General features: G+C 40.7%; 3 protein-coding genes across 7 annotated transcripts in view; 1 reads left to right on the top strand and 2 right to left on the bottom strand.

Annotated features, from left to right (window-relative positions):
* Window positions 1–737: 737 nt before the first annotated feature.
* trappc2 (trafficking protein particle complex subunit 2) lies at window positions 738–3,842 on the bottom strand. Its single transcript, XM_080479128.1, has 5 exons — window positions 3,795–3,842; window positions 3,429–3,555; window positions 1,747–1,891; window positions 1,214–1,299; window positions 738–1,120 (listed from the first exon to the last, which is right to left on the bottom strand). The coding sequence occupies exons 2-5, from the start codon at window positions 3,519–3,521 to the stop codon at window positions 1,022–1,024; spliced, it is 423 nt and encodes a 140-aa protein (XP_080335254.1). The 5' UTR covers window positions 3,522–3,555; window positions 3,795–3,842; the 3' UTR covers window positions 738–1,021.
* Window positions 3,843–4,007: 165 nt separating this feature from the next.
* On the top strand, window positions 4,008–13,623 carry ofd1 (OFD1 centriole and centriolar satellite protein). 4 transcript variants are annotated; one of them, XM_080479097.1, is made up of 23 exons: window positions 4,008–4,112; window positions 4,248–4,353; window positions 4,463–4,666; window positions 4,752–4,820; window positions 4,918–4,945; window positions 5,027–5,134; window positions 5,240–5,373; window positions 5,559–5,732; window positions 6,599–6,705; window positions 6,791–6,910; window positions 7,711–7,784; window positions 7,868–7,959; window positions 8,101–8,290; window positions 9,081–9,211; window positions 9,412–9,523; window positions 9,933–10,631; window positions 11,053–11,209; window positions 11,313–11,404; window positions 12,127–12,255; window positions 12,432–12,595; window positions 12,709–12,888; window positions 13,010–13,080; window positions 13,331–13,623. In XM_080479097.1, exons 2-23 carry the CDS (start codon window positions 4,258–4,260, stop codon window positions 13,377–13,379), a joined length of 3,180 nt encoding a protein of 1,059 aa, XP_080335223.1. In that variant the 5' UTR covers window positions 4,008–4,112; window positions 4,248–4,257; the 3' UTR covers window positions 13,380–13,623. The 4 variants fall into 4 exon arrangements, with proteins under 4 accessions (XP_080335223.1, XP_080335226.1, XP_080335225.1 ...); XM_080479100.1 differs by having other exon boundaries at window positions 4,020–4,112; window positions 10,086–10,631; XM_080479099.1 differs by having other exon boundaries at window positions 4,020–4,157.
* gpm6bb (glycoprotein M6Bb) overlaps window positions 13,469–21,560 on the bottom strand; it is a 31,339-nt gene continuing 23,247 nt past the window's right edge. Inside the window, exons 2-7 of one of the 2 annotated variants that reach the window (XM_080479101.1) lie at window positions 20,694–20,880; window positions 19,759–19,915; window positions 19,403–19,571; window positions 18,161–18,234; window positions 17,983–18,048; window positions 13,469–15,661 (exon numbers count right to left, since the gene is read on the bottom strand). In XM_080479101.1, coding sequence (XP_080335227.1) covers window positions 15,512–15,661; window positions 17,983–18,048; window positions 18,161–18,234; window positions 19,403–19,571; window positions 19,759–19,915; window positions 20,694–20,880 — 803 coding nt within the window. In that variant the 3' untranslated portion in view covers window positions 13,469–15,511. Of the gene's footprint in view, window positions 15,662–16,111; window positions 17,505–17,982; window positions 18,049–18,160; window positions 18,235–19,402; window positions 19,572–19,758; window positions 19,916–20,693; window positions 20,881–21,560 lie in introns of those variants that run through there. The other variant, XM_080479102.1, reaches the window with a different exon arrangement.

Here is a 21,560-nt window from a genome sequence, read left to right as displayed (position 1 = left end):
TTGCAGGTGCGATTCCTTATTTATCCACTTGTCGGAGTGTCCTCAAGCAACGTGACACGCATACATTCTTATATTGGCTTTTAAAGGTCCTCTGGTAAAAAGATTAAAATACAGACTCTTCTCGTACCCTCCATTCTGCATCCACAAACACCCTCCAAGCCCCCAGAACCAACCTCCTCTGCTGCCCCGAGACTGTTGAACCCCCACCCCCCGACCACCTGAGGGCCCCACAGGCTACAAATGCTTTTAAACGAAACCTAAGATCTTTTTTTTAATGTTTTCTATGCCACTTGATGACCCCTATACATTTCAAATTTGAAGTTTTTTCAAACTTGTGCAGTACTTTGAGATTACTTCAACATAATGTTCATTACAAATAAAAGTATTCTTGCGCCGGCCACATTGGCAAGGCATTGAGGGCTGTTTAATTTTTATCATTACTCTTCTGCGGCGTAACGAGTCCCTTCCTGGACACAAAGAACACATCAAAACGTGCGTAACGTTTGGGAATAGGTTGCTCCAACGTTTGTTAACCGTTTCCAAATAAATCCCTAAAAACAGCGGAAAATAAAATCTCCCATACAAAGTGGATGGACGAGGCACCTCAAAGAGGAGATCAGCATCCGTGGGGAACACGGGCAAAAAAAGTACATGGAAACCATAACCCAGGGCAGCGTACACCCTGGACAGGTCGGATGTCCATCACAAGGTAAACACACACATTCACACTGGTGGTTAATTTAAACAATGAGCTTTTATTTTTGAGAATCCCTGAAAGCACCGAGTACAGACAAGCCCCCCAGACTCGAACCAGGGACTTTCTTACTATGAAGTGACATCTCTGTGTGGCCCATCTTTAGCCCACCCCACACAACAAAAAAAAATACAAATAGAACCTCAAACAACAAAACGTTATATTTGTGTTAGATGGATTTATATTTTTTCAAACAGAAAGAGACATCAAACATGTAAACTATATACAGGAGACAGACAAAGACACTCCGGTCCTCATGTGAAGTGATTAACTCAGGAGATGTTTCTTCCCCAGAAACTGGACTTTCCTCTCGAAAGCCGTAGAGCGGATTGGTGCGTTGATTTCATAGAAAGGATTCATGGCGAACTGGAAACCAGAGCAGGTGATGATATTGAAATTCTGGTGAAATGTTTTCTTGCCTTATTTAAAGTGACTTACATTACATGGTAGACAACTTACCTTGATGTACAAGTCATATACATCATTAAAAAAGTTTTTGATCCCATCCTCCTGTCGCACGTCGTGCAGCATGATGAATCTTACATGTACGGCAAACAATTAAGGGAAATGACATTTGTTTTCACAATGTAACAAATATATATATATTACACTATAAATTAGTTTATGGCAGCAGATTTATGAAATCCCAGAAAACAGAAAATACTCAATCAACATCTCACTGCCTATAATTACAGAAAAAAATGTAAAATCATAGCGTTACTAAAAGTGTTACTTGTCTCTGGATTCACCTACAACTTTCAGATCAGTGACATTATTACATAACTATTCAAAAGCAAAAGATGAGTTTACCTCTGAAACCGGTATTTAACATCACTCTACGTGCCCTTTCCTATATCAGTCGACTACAATAAGGTGATTTGTCAACAAAGTGATTGTCGGACCTGGAAATAACATGGCAACAATGTACACAAATATTGGGGATTGGAAAAAAAAAGGGGTGAATAAATGACTGAATATCAAAAAAAGGATATGTCCCGCAGTGACAAATGCAGAAACGAACCACTCGTTGAACTTGTCAACGGTTTTCAGGTACATGCTGTTGGACAGCCACATGTTTTCATCCACCAGGTCCAGCGCTGCATGCGCAATGAACTGGTTCAGATGACGATGGTCGTCCTGTAGTCCATAAAGCAGAAATCAGAAAAAGTGAAGTGTGAAGGTCCTACACACACACAGAGAAGGTTGAGAGTGGTATACAGCTATGATAGTTCCATTGTAGGGTAAAACTGCTACATTTCATATTGTTTGAATTAAATTTGTTTCACACAGTTTATATAGTACAAGATCGGTTATAACATGATGAATGGTGAGATGAACATTATTATCTCTTTGTCAAGCCACCTTTGATTGGGTGGGCTATAGTTTCGTCTGGCGTAGGAAAAATGAGCAAGCATGAGGAAATGAAAGCGATTTTTGATACAGTGCATTGCAGTTTGTGGTGTATGATGATAAGAAAAAAAGAGGGAGTACACGAGCAGGGGGGGTCACGTTAAGGCGGATCAGTGGACACATCTTGTCATTCAACATTTATGTCATTATAGCAGTTGTAAAATGTTTCAACAAAAAATAATGATCTCGAATTCAAATGTACTCATATACTGTGGGAAAGGTATTTCCCAATATAATACTCATAAATGACAATTCAAGAAAGATTGTTCACACAGAATTTGGAGGAAATTATTATTTCGAATTGTACACCATCGTGGATTTCTTTTATTAATCTTATTTTTTAGAATATTAGTGAATGCATTTTATTTAATATAGTGTATTTAGACTATTTAACCAATGTAAGCAAACTGATCGATTGCCTTAATTTGCCTGTTTTACTGCAGAACCTAAATGGAAACAACATAAAAAGGAGCAAATTACGTCTGTTAACTTTCTATACTTAAAAATAAATATCTTACTCCCACTGAACATGGAGAAACAGTTGGGGTTTTTTAAAAGAGAGAGGAGATATCAATTCAGGGAGGACCTACATTTTAAATATCCATGTACCAGCACAACTTAAAAAACATTACATATTTATATTTATGGAGTGTGGAGGAGACTGCCCGGGGAGCTCAGGCAGAGTTCAACCATAAAACAGTTCAAACAGCGGTACAAACAAATTGTGTTCACTCGGTACAGGGAAGAAGAATAATGAAAGATGCATTACATGGTTTGATATTTCTTATTATTCTGTTAATTCACTTGTTGGTTGCTTTCTTTGCGGTTTCATTGTGATTATTCAAGCGTCTGAGTATGTGATTGTTTGGGCAAAAAAACAACCCAGAATGCAAATAGATGAACTGGAGAGACGTTATAATTAAATAAGCTTATGCTTCGTCCTACTCCTTTCCTGGCATGTTCAGTTTTCATTTGGTTTTAATGTTTTATTTTTCCGTATTATGTTCGAAATAGAATAAGATCAAAAACACTAAATTGAATAGTAACATCATACATCTGTTTATTATCTTTTCCCTCTGGTTATTAGGCTTCTGCTCTCTTATCAATGAGTCAATGCCACTGACTTGTATCATGATTGGCGCCAAGGTACTGTGCAAAACCCAGTGGCTGTATTCTATATGTGCGCTTTTTACCAAAACCATCCAAATAAAATAGCTCAAGTGAGCTGGTGCCACTGACGGTGTGGATAAATAAGCCCTGTTACCTTTGATTCGGGCTTCCCGGATGGCAAGAACTCCATCTCAAACACTGGATTGTCATGATGACCAACCATCACAAAGTAAAAGCTTCCCGACATGGTTCCCTCTTCTCTTTGTCAGCGCGTCGCTGCTCTGAGACAAAACAACACAAGCAAGACATTCGAATGTTTGAATGATTGTCGCGTCAGTTTCATCCACAGTGAGCCCATCGGCTAGCAAGCTAAAGTAGCTTTATAAAAGCTTTGCACGTAAGTTCAATAGCAATTCCCGTGAAAGATTTATGGAAGCTTAACGAATAAATAATATACAACAACACAGCACCTAACGAACTAAAGATATCTGTCCGTTTGGTAGAGAAAACTTTTGTTTACCTCTCAATTTCGCTTCCTGTAAAGCAGAAGTTGTCGCAAACAGATGACGACATAGATAATGCGCAAAAATGTTTTTGTTAAATTTACTTCCTCTCTATAGATAGTAAAACTTAACCATTTGATATGGAATTGACAATTAATGCATGTATACATTTTATTGTAAAAAAAAAAAGAAAAAAAAAGATTAATAGTTTGATGGGGGTTTTTTTATACGACGTCATCTTTGTGAGACAGATGTCCGTTGGTGGATTTAAATGCTCGAGGTTCATCTCCTTCACAGACTGAGACGCTTTTGGGTCGTCAGGCTGGTAACTAACGGTGTTTGCCCCCTTTTGTGATTCCTGAGCTACAATAACCTTTATGGTGATATTGCTCGGAAGTAAAAAAAAAAAATAGCCAGATCTGTTTAAACTTAGTTTTTGTTGTTTATACGTGTTGTTTCTCCTCTGTCAGGAGGATTTTTATGGCTTCGTCTAGAGAAGATGGGCTTTCCACAGACGAGCTGCGTCAGAGACTCTTTCAAACCTTTAAAGACAAAGGAGTACTCGATTTACTTAAAGTAAGTGGTATCACACACTCTGCGATCAGTTTATAAAGTCGATTCAAGTTACCTGTCCGATGCAAAGAGCTTGCTCTTCATCCTTTGGCTCTTTCCTACCTGATTTTAGGTCCAGTTGCGTAGTCAGCTGATCCAGGAGCTGAAACATCCTCCTCTGGCAGGACAGGAGCCAGTTCCCAGACTGATACCTGCCAGATCTGAGCCCCATTTGGTTTCAGCCTGTAACAGCATAGTAGCAGACCATCTCCGCTTTTCAGGATACGAGTACACACTGTCTGTCTTCTACCCTGAAAGTGGTCTGTGTAAGCACACGGTGGGTTCCGATTATGATTGTAAAGTTATTTTGAGTTAAATGATCGTAATTGGCAGATAAATATGTCTCTAATCAATTTCATCAGGTGGCCGGGACCAGAGAATTCATGCAGCTTCTCAAGATTAATCCAGGATCAGCCCTTCACACCTTATTGGTAATTACAAATATGTCTCTAAAAGTAATGACCTTCAAATAAATAGTATTATTATTCTCTGAATACTAATAATAATGTTGAAACCAATTATTTACAGTCTTCAAATGAAGAACACAGTGATAAGGGTAGGCAACTTGTCATATTCCTACTAGTCAACCCACTTCTGCCTGGTGGTTTCCTTTACATGTCATGTCTTTGTTTCATAGGGTTTCTGATCAACCTTTTAACACAGTTATTACAACATCATGCACACAGCCTGCGCCAGGATGCTGACACTCAGACAATCAGCTCATCAGGTTATGGAGAGTCTCTCGGTATGATGTGCTGATGCCAAAAGTTTACCTTTTTTTTTTTTATTATTATATTCTGAAAACATGCCTTTCGGCTGTGGGTAAAGCTTTGTCTCTTTTCGTTCACAGTGGAGAAGATGAAAATGATTGACAAGGAATATGAGAACTTCATTTTCAAGGACAAATTATTTTCATTCCAGTCACAACTGGCTGAATATCGAAAAGAGACTCAAGCACAGATGGAAGCAGAAATGAACATAAAGGTATTTATACACATATCTGCACATTGTTGGTTTAATTTTGTTTTCCATCTATGCTTTCCTGCCGATGTTGGAAATTGTCTTCTTGATAATTCAAAGAATGTGGGCATTTTTATATAGAAAATGTGCCATACTGTTTTGTTATTATATATTTTCCTTTCATAGTTTTTTTCCCCCTCATTATTTAGATGGAACATTTTAAAGATGTCGAAATCGCAAAGGTGAGGATGGAAGAAAAATCGACTTTTAATAAAGAATTTGAAAAGCTGAAGCAGGAACTGGAAAAAACATATGAAATGAAAGCAAGGGCTTTAATGGAGCGTGAGAAGAATGCCATAGAACGATTACAAAAGCAACAAGAGGTAAGTTTTCTTGTTATAGTTTACTCTGTGTACATATGTACCCACACAGAGAGTTTCACATGTTCCCTTCTCTTGCTGCCATAGATCAAACCCTTTTCTATTGTCTGCAATATGTCTTATCCTGTCCTCAGCATTTGGGCGTATTTTTCTCCTGTAAACATTGTTTAAGTGACTGCTATTCATCTTCTTAAACAGTTTTCTGTGACTGATTGTCACTTTACACATTTTGAGCCTGTGACGCTCCTCTTCCGCCCGTCAGTGATCTAAGCTCAGCATATTGATTGGCTGACGCTGTGGCCAGTGCACATTGGCAGTAATTGTGCTTCAGATACAACTGATCCAGTTTCCACCAATTGATTTTGAGTGTCATGCGCTGTTCTCTTTAAAGCATAGAGTTTACCGGCAGAACGATGCTGAGAAATCCCCACAGCCCCCAGTGGAACATTTTAACTTCTTATTCATTTACACAGTGCGACTGATCAAGCGCCGTTCATCTGTGCACCTAGGAAACCGCCATTTTTAGATAGACAGTTACTGTACGGTAACTAGTCACCAAAGCCCAACTGTCATTTCGACAATGCTTTAGTCAAAGGATGCAAATAAACACAATCTGATATTTTCCACAGATAAATTAAAATAATCTCAGTTTAGAGATTTTCTAAATCAGACATTTTGCTTTGATTTACTGAAAAATACAGTCAACAATTATAATGTGATTAATATATTATTTTGCATGTATGATGTTATTTTATTATAAATGCCATATTGTTTTGACACATAAAAGTTACATTTTTGAGAACTTAAGAACTCGGTAAACAATATAGTTTTTTACAATGTGTTCTCCCCCCCCCCCCTTTTATCTTCAGATTGAGGAAAAGAACATCTACACTCAGAGACAATCCGTGCTGAAAGAAATTGAAACACTTCGTAACAGAGAAACTGAGTTGAGGATGAGAACGGAGGCGTTTGAAAAGTGAGAGCTTGCACACTCGTGCTACGACGGCGATGCTCCGTGGTTGAGGCCACTGTTCATTACTAATGTGTTTGCACCATGCTAGAACCTGTCAAATCCATGAGGACAAGGTCAAGACGACAGAGGAGCTGCTGAGAAGGAGAGAAGTGTCTGTGAGGACGATGGAGGACACTCACGACCAAAAGCTCCAAAATGAACTTTCCAGGTATTTTTATGTCAGAAAACAAGTATTTTCTTCATCCGGCTATTTTCTTTCTTCTCATCATTTTCAACAAAAAAAGACATTGTTCATTTTATATATAAGTAATTTAGTTTTTCACTCCCTTTGCCTCTTAAGTCTCTAATGTTTATCTTTTAAAGGATATTCTTGCGTGGCCAGAGGATGTCAGTGTTGTGTAAAAATCACCATGGGTAAATCAAGATCTTCAATACTAAAATCAATATAGATAGTAAATTTCAAATAAAAATTAGGGGGAAAAAACAAAAACATCTTGACAAATATTTGAACCATTTTATGAAAATTCCTGCATTCCAATACCAGAGTATGATGTGATCTACACCAAAGTCACAAGTCAAAGGAAGTTTGACCAGGGTTAATTTACCTTTGGCATCAGGGATTATTGTATTTGTTCTACAAAGACACAAAATATTCTACTTGTGGTTCAGCTCTTTGTCTATATTTGTATCTTAGATGTAGATCAGATCACATTTTCTGACCTGTTAATGCACAAAACTAGGAAAACTCCAAAGAGGTGAAATACTTTCACCTGCCACTTGACGATTAAGAGATAAGGTCAATGTCTTTTTAATTAAAATTAGTATTATTTGTTGCCCATGAAAACTCGTGTTGATCTTTATCACATTTAGAATATGGAAAGCGACTTTCACTTGATCAAACTGCTTTTACTCATCTTTAGTTGACAACAGTCATAAATTAAAAACCTTGAGGAAGTAGTTCTTCAATTTTCATTTGTTGAAATGCGTCCGTATGTTTTCTAAAATCAGATACCAGCTTGAACTGAAGGAAGACTTCATCAAGAGAACAGAGAAACTTACAGAAAGTGAGGCCCGAAACAAAGGTGAGCGTTCTAATCTAATGAAAGTTGAATCTTTTGTTTGCTGTTGCCGTGTTTTTAATTGCTCACTCTCGACATTATATCAGTGGAAACTGCACGCATCCAAAAGGAGGCGGCTGAAATCGATGCTAAACTGGAAGACCACAGCAGAGTTTCTTCCGAGCTGAAGCGGCTGCAGGTGAACATCACAGCCTCACTCAACTAGCGTTGATCACATGATCAGTCATTATTGACAACTTCTTTTGCTGTGACTGATTATTTTTTCATTTTGTTTTTAAAATTGTCTTTTTTTTTTTTTTTTCCTGTTTTTTTTTTCCAGGCTGAGCTGGACACAGCACAGCAGCAGATTTCTCTGCTGACTCAGCAGAAGGAGCTGTTAAAGGAGCGACTGGAGACGATGAGCGACTACTCTAACCTGAAAGTCGAGCGAGCGGAGCTGCAGGGGCAGCTGCAGCTGCTGAGGAAACAGCTGGAGGAAGCCCAGGAGGAGAACCGGTTTTTCCGTGCAGGTGAAGAGTGGCCGCAGTTCTGGAGTACCTCCCAGGAGGATTGGCCAGATGTGTTTTCACTTACTTTGCAGTTGATGCAGCGAAACAAACTCAGGATTTGTTTGTTCCACTCTGTGATCATGGGGAGCCGTTTATGACGTGGCTTTGAAATGAGCTGCTTGAGTTTTTTACTTGTAAACAGTCGGCTTAGTGCAGAATCAGTGTGTCAGAATATTTGTAGATTTCTTTCTGGTTTTTTTCATAGCGGAGATGAATCCAGTTCCTGTGATTTATTCAGAGTGCATCAGTCTGGGCTCTTTGTGAGCCGTTTGAGGTGCAGTGTACTGTGAAGCTTTCAAGCCTGTCTGTCCTGCTCCCTCTGGCTGAGCGGAGGCTTTTTGAATGCATCTTGTCTGCCAACGTGGGGCCTCTGTGCTGTGTTTGGGACTTTGTGGAGAACCAGTGAGGGAACAGGAATGAGAAATGGAGCGGGCAGAGACACGGGGCTCCTTTTGCACATGGCCAACACAATTTCAGGACCTTTACTGAAGGATGCAGTAATTTGTCCATTTGAGGAGGAGCGGTGAGCCAATCTGTCTTACTTATCACAAGACAGAAGCATGATAATAATCTCCATATGCTATAATCTTATGTTTGCCAGATGCTCACAGTAAAAACACTCATAACTCCTCCTTAAGTTAGAATTACCTCTGTATGCTGGCGTGGAAGTTGTCCAGCAAAAAGGGTGCTGATTGGAAGCACAAGCTGTATCTTAAGTTTTATTTTTTAACTCTCATAATCCCTCTCTTAGATTTGACCAAGCCGTCCAAAGAACAACTGGCCTTGCAGATGGAGGTCCGGAGGCTGCAGAGCGCTCGCAAACTGGAGGAGGAAGAGTTTGACAACCAGAAACAGGTGCTGCAGGCGCAGCTCCAGAGTGAGGTCAGCCACATCACTGCCCCTTACCGACTGTGGGAAACTATGTGATCCGGATTTTTGTTGTTAGTTTTTTTTCTTAATACAGTTTTACCTTGGGACTTTGTGTAGCATTCTCTTGGTTTCCCGCCAAACACACATTACTTATTTCATGCAAACTGTACACATCGGGGCCAGATATGAAATCCTCTTCTTGTTTTGAGCAGGTGGAGCGGAGTGCTCAGCTCAGAGCTCAGCTGATGGAGTGTGAAGAGAAGTCACAATGGATGACGAACCATGTTGAGGACATTAAAATGCAGCTCCAACAAACTCAGAAAGGTGCGACGAAACACGCATGTTCATTATGTGTTAGTGTGGCTCGTAGCTTTGTGTTACATCGGTTTTCTATTTCACGCCTTGTAATTCATTCTACTTTTCGTCAACGGGCTTTCTTTCTTTCATAAGTCAAGAAAACATTTTTTGATGTTCAAATATAATCTTTGTTTTTGATCAATATAATCAAAAATGTTTGTAAATGCAAGAAGAAAAGAAAGAAAGAAAGTTCCATTCGAAAAGTAGCAGTTGGTTTGTACGTATCAGCATGGAGATCTACCTCAGAATAGTTTGTTCAGTTCATCTTTGTTAGATCTTTTTTGGTGGTTGGTTTTTCTGTATTAGTGCTCAACGTCCCTCTTTGTGTGCCTTTCCCTCTTTCCTTTGTTTTGCATGATTCATGCATTGATGGCAGCTCTTGAAAACGAAGTGCTGTGCTACCCCAAGCCATTTCTTGTTGACCGCTCAGCACTGGAGCTCAGCGCCGACAAGCTGGTTCCTCCCGACGTCTATGTGGACCGAACTCTGCTGAGCGCCGGGGTGGGTCATGTTGATGTTTGTCAAGCAGGTGTGCGCTTCCAAGGACGCAAGTCACCCCGGACCGACTCTCCGGACTCCAGCATGAAGCTGGTCGCTGAAGCCAAGACGCGGCTAGAAGAGCTGCAAAAGGAGGCCGAGATCTTAGAGGAGGCCTATAGGAACTACCAGCAGAGGGCAGTGCACTCTACCATCTCACACCTGCTTCCCCAAAGGCCTCTTTCCTCGCAACAAGCACGTGTCTCACATTGCCCTGACTCTTTTCTGTGGAATCAAGACCCTCACCAGTTCTACCCCCATGCAACTGACCAGCCAAAGATCTCACATAGACCACTTTCACCTCGCACTATCCGATCTCCCTCCCTGGCTCCCCGCGGCACCAGGAACACCTTGCCACCTGGACAGACAAGAGTCACCTCCTCAGAAGAAAATCACCAGCTAGAAGGAACAGTGTTCAGAGAACATGGCCTCCACCCAGTCACTGCTCCGTTGTTTCTAAGAGAAGAACCTCCAGAACATGGACCCTCCACACTGCTCTCTTCTTCTCAGAATATATTTCACAAAGAGACTTTAGAAGGTACTTCCATACATTTTTTTGGCTCTATTTCTTTATTACTGCATAAAACAAATACGTCACAAATAAATGTTGATACAGTTTCTTTTCCTAAATATAACTGTGAACTTTTCATATATTTTTGATTTGGATATAAATACACTCAAATTTCAACCATTATATTAAGCGCCATAATTTTAGCTCACGTCATACAAATTAAAAACACAATATCTAAATATATTATAAGATCTCAGGATGAGACGTTTATCAAATTGTTTTAAACCACAATTATTTTGAAAGATGCTTGAAAGTTTTACTTTATAGGTTATATGTGTAGAAATAACTGACAGTTACTAACTTTTCAATGCTATTAACCTGTACATGTATTACCGCTTGCATGTTCACCATGTGGCTCTTTCTAATCAGAGGTTTTTCCTCCATTCAGAAGCAGTTCTGTCTCCGGTTACATTCCCCCGGTTGTCACCTATCAGACAGCTCGCTCCTGCCCCCCGCTGTGAGGTGCTGACCTCGGGTGACCTCTCGCCCGAGCTCAGTCCACCTCGCAGTCCTCAGCTTAGGAGCACAGCACGAGACCAGTCCAGGTACCATCTGGCACGCCCTTGGCAAGGACAGTGTGATGTGTGTATACATTTTGCACTAAGGTGAATATTAATGCCCTCGCATTTCCCTCCTCGAAACTTTCAGTCCGCCGGAGCTGCAGGCTTCCTTCTCCAGCTCAGAGTCTTCACCACAGCCTGAAAAGATCAGCCTGGGAGATCTCACAGGGCTTTTGTCAGGTACAACCTATATTTGCTTCTTTTTTTTTTGTCTGCGTCTATCTGGAAAACACCAGCATATCCCAATATAAGACTATTCTGTCACTATTTGTATTGTACTGCACTGACACAAAAGCCCCATTTAACTTCCTCTACAGTCGGTTTGATCGCTTCATTGCTTTTGACGCTGCGCTGCTCTGGACCAGAGTTGTGATCAAAGGGGAACCTTTAATCTGTTGGCACGAAAAAGTACTTTTACAGTTCTGTTTCATGCTGTTTGACTGCCTGTAAGAAATGAGCACAGATGGCGAGTCCGCTGGGTTGTTGTTTTGGAAGCAACAACTTCCATGACAATTAGTGTGCTGAGATTTCTCCCCCATTTTTTATTCCTGACTCTGAAAAGCTTTCACTGTTTTTCATGTGATGAACATTCTTATGTTTTGGTTTCACTTCATGTATTGATGCGACACATTTCAAACACAATTGCAGGTTACTTCTTACCTTACTGTTACTATTAATTTGAGCTCATTTCCAGTGACCAAGCGAAAGTGCGTCTTGAATGATCTGGATTTTGGAGCGGCTGTTTTTTAATGAGTGTGTGACTAGCCTCCAAAGTGTCCTTTCAGCAGCTCTGCACAATGGTGAAGATGAAGGACGGCTGATTATGTATTCTGTGTCGGTCCTCTGGCCCTGTTGCATTATGGTGGAGCATAAAAGATCTCTTTGTGCATGTCTCCCTCCAGAGCCCGGCCACATTCCAGAGCTTCTCCTGGACACTGCTGTCCCTCTCTCTGAGGAGGCCCCTGGCGGACCCGCTGCCCCCCACCCACAGGACCTCCCAGAAGACCCGGTACATTTGCAGGGCCAAACGGGTGAGCCGTTAGCCCTCCTATTAATGACCCATAATCCCGGCTGACCCAAAGTTGGAGGAATGACCGCTTCATTCATTTTGTCGTCATTTTTAACAGGCAGATTTCCTCATATTTGGCTTGAATTGGATCGTCTCTGGACTAAGTGTCTAATTCGTATCAATCTACACGTTTTCTAGAAGTCCCACAGATCTCAGATGAACCTGTTAGGGCAGAAGAGGTCGAGATTGATGAGCGAAGATGGGAAAAAGAGCGAAAAGAAAGAGAAGAACGGAGACAAAGGGAGCAAGAAGAAGCCAGAGACCGAGAACTGCAAGAACTTGAACGACTGGAGAAAGAGACGGTGAATACAATTTCACTCCATATTCCAATTAAAGTCTTTCCTCTGAGTTTTTATTTTTATATCAAGTGAGAAAAAAGCAGCCCATAAGTAAACTGGTAATCCTATCCCGCCAGCTTTTGCAAGAGGTGGAGCAACCAGCAGGGGAGGAAGAGGAAGAAACACTGGTTGAGAAAAGAGGCGATGAAGAGCAAACGAAAGAGACGGTGATCGAAAAGGAGGAATCAAAAAGTGAAAATCCACTTGAAAAATACATGAAGATGGTCCTGGAAGCAAGAGAGAAGCAGCATGTGCAGGTGAGTTGCACTCCTGAGGCTCCTGTCAAAGGTTTTTCTTTTTCTTTCTTTTTTTTTTTAATCAAACCCATTGCAGAAGCCCCTCTTCAATGTCTTATTTTATTTTTCTGTTTTGCTTCAGAACCCAGTGAGAGAAGGTGCCGAACACACGAGCCCCGAGGCCAGGAGTTCGTCTGAGGGGAAAGACGACAGGTAGCCAGACATTGTTGACTACAACAGACACAAGAATGATGAATAGTTTTCTGATAATGCTATTCTGTGATTCTAATGAGGTTTAAAACATCTATAACCTTCTCCCATTTTATTGCTTTTTAATGTTTCTCAACTCCTGGTCACTTAAATGTGATTTATCCTGGAATTCAAATGTTTTGTGTGTGTGTGTGTGTGTGTGTGTGTGTCCCCCTCTGTGCACTAATCAGTTAATCTGGTTTAATTTTCCCAGCATTGCAGCATATTCACAGAAGGATGAAGATGAAGATGATTTCTGGTGACGAGACTGTTCCTGAGCACAATCGTAAACTGAACCCAATGTCTTTTTTTGTGTGTGTGAGTTTTTGTTTTTTGGGTTTTTTTTGACAGACAAATAAATCTTTCATGGACAATCAGAAAGGATGCTCGATTCATACAAAAACACAACAAACAGAAGTTGTTTTTATTTTTTAATTCACTTTTAATTTTCTTGAAACCAGTCAACAGGCCAGTTGAGTCGTGACATTAAAAGGTGCCTAATCAGACAGGATGCTTGTTGATTGATTGTTGTCCTCCTGGTGATTGACAGCCCTTATTTTCCTTTTACTTTTTGGTTCGTTCAACAGGAAACAACACATGTGGATGGAACGGGATGTACATTTGCTTTATATACATTAGCCAGTCTCACAAAGAACACTGGAGTGTTTATACTGTTTAATATGCAGGACACCAAGCCACAGTGGCAATTATACTTTGGCTAAACTTACCATTCATGTCTTTACCGTTTTTTTTTTTTTTTTTTTTTCCCAAATGACTGGTGCTTTAACTTACTTGAGAGGTGAATTAAAATCGAGTTATAAGGAAGCCCTTGACATTCATAGAAAATACAGGTATGCTATCGGGCAAAAAAATAATACTCATATACTTCTCAATTTAATGAAAGAACCTAAAAATATCTAAAACAAAAAAAAACTAAAAAGCTATATGAAATGGGTTAATTTGTATTCGGTTAGAATAAAAAGGAAACAGGCAAACACTGCCTACTACTCACGTCAGTATACATGACCGGACATTACACGTCACTGCAGAAACAGCTTCTTTTTTTTTTTTCATGCAACAAAGAAACATCAAGTTATCCCTGTAACTTAACTAATACAAATAAAAGATTACATGAGTAATTATGTCATTTATGACAATTGCACATCAAAAACAGATGCATTTATAGAAAATTAAGAAAGAATTAAGACTTTTTTTTTCCTCGAAAAAAAGAAAGACTACCAAAAAAACAAAAACAAATCTGGACTGTTCACACTTCAAGTTATCTGGCTCTTTTCAATTAGTGATGATGCACATGGGAGTGTAATTGTGCATGTTTCATAGGGTTTTTAAAACAGTTTTAACTGTATACATTTGCCTATATGAATACACAGGAGAGATTTAAGATGTTGAATACACCAGGTAACATTAACTTATTGGCAGCATCCACATTAATTAAGCAAGTCATTGTTATGGCATTACCCTGAACAAGTGATTTCTCTAATACTGTGAAATATGAGCGCTCCCCAAGTATACGTTTGTTACAATTAAAACAGGATTCTAAGACTGTGCTTTAAAATAAAAGGGAGAAACGTCTGTTAAATTGTCCGTAGGCTCTGGTGCACACCTGAGGTAGTGTTAATGTAGGCCATTAATGTTCTGAATGTCTTGGGTACCTGGGCGAGGGAAATGGAAACTCTAAACCTAACCAACAACACTCGGTGTATCATGAACTTTTGATGTAGATGATCCTCGCTTTATAGAAAAAAACTCATGTTGTGGAAAACAACATCTGGAGCCCATTTACTGTTTGACCTCTTTCTTTATTTGTAAAAATCAAAAGTAGAACCTCTTGGTAATGTGAGCACACTGTGACACACCAGCTCAGGTCGGATGTAAGGCCTTACATGTTGTGTGAAACTCTGCATTTGCATTCTAGATTATAAAAAGACAGCAGAAACAAAATGTTCCTCCCGAGTTGAGGACTGGCCACAGAAGGACAGGCCGAGCGAGACTACCAAACAAACTCTCATTGTTATGCGTTGTATACAAATAGTGCAATGTCTTGAGCTTTACCAGCAAACGCTGGCTTATTAAAAAAAGGCTACAGAGAATCGACAGCTACATGAACATCAGGCCTCAACTGTGGTTTTCTACATGAAATGAGACATAAACGTCAGCAATACTGAAACTTTAAAAGCAGTCCTGAAAAACACCTGAAGTTAGTGCAGAAAGCAACACTGATGCATTAGTTTGTTAGGAGCCTGGTTAGTGCTGCACAGTGTCGGGGGCAGTCGGCAGGTTATGTTAGTGTCGCCTTGGTCCGAAAAAGGGCCACAGTGACTGGCCTCGGTGTCTGCGTGTGTCTGTTTGAGTGTGTTGCGAGTGTTTATGATCCTTATGTGTAGGAATTGAGGCATTCCTTTGAGCGTGAAGAGATGTCCTGCAGCTCCCGCTCTTCCTTCATTTTGATGTCTTGGTAGGCATGCATTTGACTGGCATCCTTAAGGTAGGCCCAATTTGCTGAGAGAATCATGAGGAAGTGGATCTGGAAGAGAAGGGTGAGGTGGATGGCCGGTGAGCATGTCAAAGAAGCAAAGCAAGCTACAGGAGTCAAAGCTACCCTACGTACGTCACGGACACAGATTAACGTAAAGTTAAGATATGAAAACAACCGAACACACAATGTGACAGAAGACTTCATTAAAAAAAAAAAAAAGACATAACTTTAGGTTATTGTAACATCTCTGTTACAATCATGACAAAACTTCAAGTTACTACCGTTCTATGTTGAATACTACAGAAATGGCACTTTAAAGCCAAGACAAGAAGTTGAGTGAGGCAGGCAAGCCAGGGGTTGTGCATGCAAGCTGTGAAAGGTGAAGGTTAGTGCAAAGCACACAATTCAGCTTTTTTCTTTTTTTTTAACTTTGACCCTGCTCCGTACCTTCTTACCCAGATTGCTGCAAGGTTTATAAGAAATAGACCAGGGGGGGGATACTTTTGTAAACAAAGATTGTTTATTTTATATAGAAAGTAAAAGCTACAGTTGAAAAACATAGGAGAAATTAAATATATGAAATATGAAGTATAAGTAACTATAAACAAAGAATCCGAAAATTGTAAGCATGCAGGCTCAGTGTTAAGGTAAAAACGAATGGCTCTTTAATGGCACTTGTGAAAGAATAAAGAGGAAATGTATGAAATAAACTGTCAACTTTAAAGCCGAGGCTATACCAGCGTCAGCGCTCATTGGAAAAAAAACAACATTTACTCTGTCTTTCTCAGTTTCAAAACAATGCATGAAATTAAAGTGAGGTTTACGACCTCATGCAGAAGTGTAACCCTGGAACTGGCCTAACTCTCCATTTGTCCTATGCTATGTATGTGCAGTTACTTTGAAATCTACAATACTCAAATGGTCGCCACAATATTCATCAGCATGATACAGTGGATAAAAGGTTTTTAGTCCAGTTTAGAATCTAAATTGCGACCAAAATAATAATACTGAAGGTTTTCTATCTTTTGTAGGTTGGCACAAGACTTCTAAGGCTAAACGGTTAAAACAAAAAGGACAAGGCACAAGTCCTCGCACAAATTCATCCTCGTCAAGACGGCTAATCTTACAATCAAATATGATAATCCTGAGAACACCTTCAATACTTGTCATCAGACGTCCACAGGAACTAACTGTCGAGCTTCTTGCTGTACAGCCACATGAGCTCGGCGCAGTGTACGTCCTGCTCAGACCTCACAGCCAATTCAGATAGCTTTTTAGAAAAGTATGTTACAACCTGCTCATGTGCCTCAGGAGTTTGTGCACAAATTTGCATCTGAGCTCTGACGCTCGTAAGCTTCTGCAAAGTTAACTACTGCATGCAAATTGCTGTGTCTTTATGTCTCTTAATTGAAATTACTGCCGTCGATGCCTTCGTGCAGGCCACGTCAAGCTCGTAACAAATATAAATAAGACTATAGTGGATTTCTAGATGTGCGCATCTCTAAAAATCTGATGGTGACAAATTTCTAAGTAAGTGCCAAGGAAAGCAGAACAAACCCGTCAACTAAAGGCCACCCCACCACTCTGAAGACAACTCCGATTAGGTGTCCTCTGACAAGCAAACCCCTCCACCCCCCACCCCGGATACCACATGCTAGAAGAAGCATAGAATCAGCTATTTACAGGTCGTGTGATTACTAGTGAAGAGATGTTGATTTTTCTACATTTTTTTTTTTTAGTTTATTTTGTTGTCAATGGTAACTGTCTCTACTCAGCACAGCTTTAGAAGGTACGCTGTGCTTTCAACAGTTTAAAACTTAGTGCAGCAATCTTCTCGACTCTTAAACTTCAAAACAGCAAAGTTATAAGTGGTAGCCATCATGTAGATCAGCTGGTGGAAGAGAACAGAGAAGGTGGTAAGAGCACATGCCGGTGACATCCTCGTCACGAATGTTCTGACAAGTTGATAAATTCAATTGACCAATCGGATTTCAGTAATAAAATAGTAACACGGTAAGAACCAGCGGTCATTATTACTGCCTATGAAATCTCTCCAGAAGATTTTAGGGTTTAAAAGACAAAGTTACCTTTTTAAAAAAATGCAGTGACGATACAAAAAAAATAAAAAGTGCGCCTCAGTGCATAGGCTGATCCATCATGAAATAACAACAGCGCCAATTGCATTTAAGCAGACGGTGAACAGCAAATGAATAGAGCTGAGCAGACGTCTGTATGTAAATTAACCTCGGTGTGGTTACATAAAACTCATGACAATGAGAAGACGAGTGCCCCACGCATGATCCGCTCATACAAAACCATGCAAAGATGGACTACGGATGGCTAGAGGGAGAGACTGAGGGGAAGCTTACCAGAGCGATCACAGTGGCTCCCGCCCCAGCACACGCCACGATGTACAGGTGATAAGACAGGTAGAACTGAAAAGAGCCAACAAACGCTGATCATTTTTCCAATATCGCAGGTCTGTGTGCCTTGGCCGTGATGGACAAGTGCTGTATGAATGTGTGTGGACAGAGGACACCGTCTCACCTCACTGGTGTTGCAGATGTCACCTAGCGTAGATCCGCAGGCCTTTCCTGGTGTGGCGTTCCAGGGAATGATTCCTGTAAGTATTAGATTGAAGGTTTTCAACTGTTTTTTTCCATTGTACGAATCAGGATGAGAATTATAAATGAACACTTCAGTGTACTGACACAATACAAAGAGCAAAATGATAACGACCTTTAAGAAAAGGCAGCAGCCGATGAAAAGAGAGCTGTATGATGTCACTTTTGGCTGCAAAGGACTATATTTTCTGTGTAAATAATGCTGACAGATTCATCACTGTTACTATAAGATGGGATTGGAGATTTCAAGTAGAAAAACAAGGTTATGAAAATAGGAGCTATTCACAAGTGGGGGAGGTTCAATGAAAAGGTTTTTTCAAGATCCATTGTGGGAAATGTAGGATTTCATGCACTGTTCTTTGTGATCAGATAATTTGGCATCTAATCGGCTAAAGGAAAGATAAAGAACCTCTGAATGAACTTTGAGAACGATATTTAGCTCTACTTCATAGAAAAAAAAGAAATGTATATTGAATTCTACATTTGTTTCCCCCCACATTGCCTTTCATGTGTGAATTATTTGTTAAATTTAGTTTTTGGAGACAGTCAAAACTACTTTGATAAGAAAATCTGAAATGTTGCGCAAGATGACAATGAGTATGTTCACATAGACTTTAGTGTTGCGTGTTCTTATCTTGTGTACAAACAAAGCACTCATATCTGAGATACAATGAAATCTGGGAGGGGGGTTACATCAAAACTTTCTCCACAAGCATATGCCTTTGCTGCCGTCATTATTTGTGTTTTCTGGCACAGCTATTCACAGGTAACTACCACCTGTCAAAAAATTTAATGCTTTTAACCAAGATAAACGCTTGTGTGGGTTAATAAACTCTCAATACAATGTTTACACGCAGGCCCATCCTCCAGTGTCCTCCCGCAGTGCAAAGGCATGCGCGTTAGATTAATTAGTAAGTCTAAATTGATTGTCTGTCTCTCCGTGTGCCTTCCAGCCGGTTCAACTCCCCTGCAACCCTAAGCCGAGTGTATATAGAAAATGGATGTTTAAATGAACAACAACAACAATGGGATACTGAAGTCAAGCTAAAAACACTCATCGCATTATTTTAGGAAGTAATGAAAACCAACAACCCTCTCGTTCAGAAGATTGTTGGCCCCTATGGCTCTATTTGTATTTGTTAAATCTGAGCTGAGCACTTCTTACCATACTGGCGAACATCCACGCAGATGGAATCGAGGTCAGTGATGTTGGCCGTGGGAGACTTCATGGCAGCACAGGTGGACCACATGTTGTAGAAGAGGAAGACGGGCACAGCGGAGAATCCAAACACGCCGAGCCAGGCCACGCCCAGGATGTATGTGAGGAACACAAACTGACACAAAGACGAGACGTGAGTGTCCACAGATAATCATGATGCCGAGTGAGCTGTAATGGAACTAAAAAATTTGTCATCCTCTAGTTCTTGACAGACTTATTTACTAAAATGAACACCATCATCTTGTATAATTTAATCACGTGCCACAGAACATTTTTCAGTCAGTGTGGTTATGTCGACATACCATTCCACTGATGCAGCGTCCACAGATTGTGGTCTTGAACTCGCTGTGCAGTTCCTTGACTGCACTGGTGGTGTAGAAGCCCTCGGCGAGCAGAATGATCCCATACAGGAAGAAAAACGACGCGATGCCATAGATGACATACTGCATCAGCTGTATTCTGTTAAAGAGCGATGCCATGCACAGGTTAAGTTGCGCCGGTAAAGCTGGAACAGGTTATAAATAACAAGGCAGAAGATCAGATACCGACGTGTGTTTTGCTGCCAGAGCAACACCTGCGGAGATGCACTAAAAATGTCAAGACGTCAGTTAGAGTGAGAGCAAGACGTATCACTGTCTGGTGTGGGAAAAGAGTATTTATTTATTTTTTCCTATGTAATCTCTGAAACACGACTAACATCAGTGGTAATCATAAACAGATGCTTGTGCTGAGATCAAATCAAAGCTTCTTGACATGAAGAAAAAAAGAAAGAAAAAAAAACTAAGGCCAAATGTGGAGACAACAGGTGATGCATGTCTCTGGAAATTCTCCACCTACAGACAGATTGTCTCAGTGGACATCTTAAATTAAACAGTGCGCTCCAACATAAAACACATGTGCGGCCCTGCCTCGTATCATTGCCCTTTTATTGTCTAGACTAATGGATGCATCGTTTTAAAACACGGCCCATATTAGGACTGATACAGTGAACATGGGAGACATAGCCAGCTAAAAATAGGCGACATAAAGTCAACCACATTAAAGGAGTTGTTTAGTCTGATGGTTAGGTGAGGACACGTTTTCCGGTAAGCACATTGTGTGACATTAAAGGGGCAAAGTTTTTAATTAATTACTATGTTTAGCAGGATGTTTTACATGTGAGCTTTATGCTTTTCAGACTCCTGGGAAACACAAGGGGCTGCCTTGTATTGTAAACATGGTGAAGGAGGTCACTTACACATCAGTCAGCATGGCATGATCAGTGGTGACCTTGGAGAAGTGGGTTTCCAGGATGGTGACTGTGCCGGTCAGAGCCACGTGTCCACATCCACAGAATAGGGCGACGCCAGAGAAGCAGAGGATCGTAGCCACCAGCGACGCGTAGGGCACGCCGCCTAAACACTTGATGCAGCACTCAAAGCAACCTGTGCAACAAAGAGACAGAGATTGGATTAAAGATTAGACGAGACAATTTAGTGTATCCACAAAGACTAACCCAGATAGCTACATGTTGGGCAAGAGGCAGGGGACACCCTGGCCACCGCACCAGTCTGCCACAGCCATGTTCCAACTGATTACAGCTTAACTTATCAAAAGTATAATGTCGTCTTATGCGACCAGCGGAAACAATGCAGACACATCTACGCAAAACGGCTCTCTGAAGATTTGTCTGCGGCTGGGCTCGACAGCGGGTGCTACCTTTCAAAATGTAGCACTATAAAACAGCACCGCAAGCTGTGTGCCACTGAGGTTTTTCCCAATCTACATGGCCTTCATGTTTCATTTGACAATTCATCACCACACTTAAAAGGGCACTAATGGCCATCTAGCAGGTCAGAGCAGTGGGTGTCTGCTGCCAAGCTGCAATGGAAATCAATGGCGGCTAACCAGGAGGGAAATGAAGTGACCCAGATGGGTCTGTCTCGTTCAGCGTGTCCTCGTCCCTTGTGAAAAAGAGCCAGTCGCCACAATGTGCTGTCTGTGGACACATGCAATGAGCCGATGTGCTTCGAATCAGAACCACGTGTGTCTGAGAGGATGCCGCAGAATCACAGGACAACCAGGTCAATGTCTGTTTTGCTGCTTTAAATGCCACACATACGTC

The sequence above is a fragment of the Lipophrys pholis genome, assembly GCF_963383615.2.
Source record: "Lipophrys pholis genome assembly, chromosome: 13".
NCBI lineage: Eukaryota > Metazoa > Chordata > Actinopteri > Blenniiformes > Blenniidae > Lipophrys > Lipophrys pholis.
Note: the sequence above shows the minus strand (reverse complement) of the source record. Positions and strands in the feature narration are given on the sequence as shown.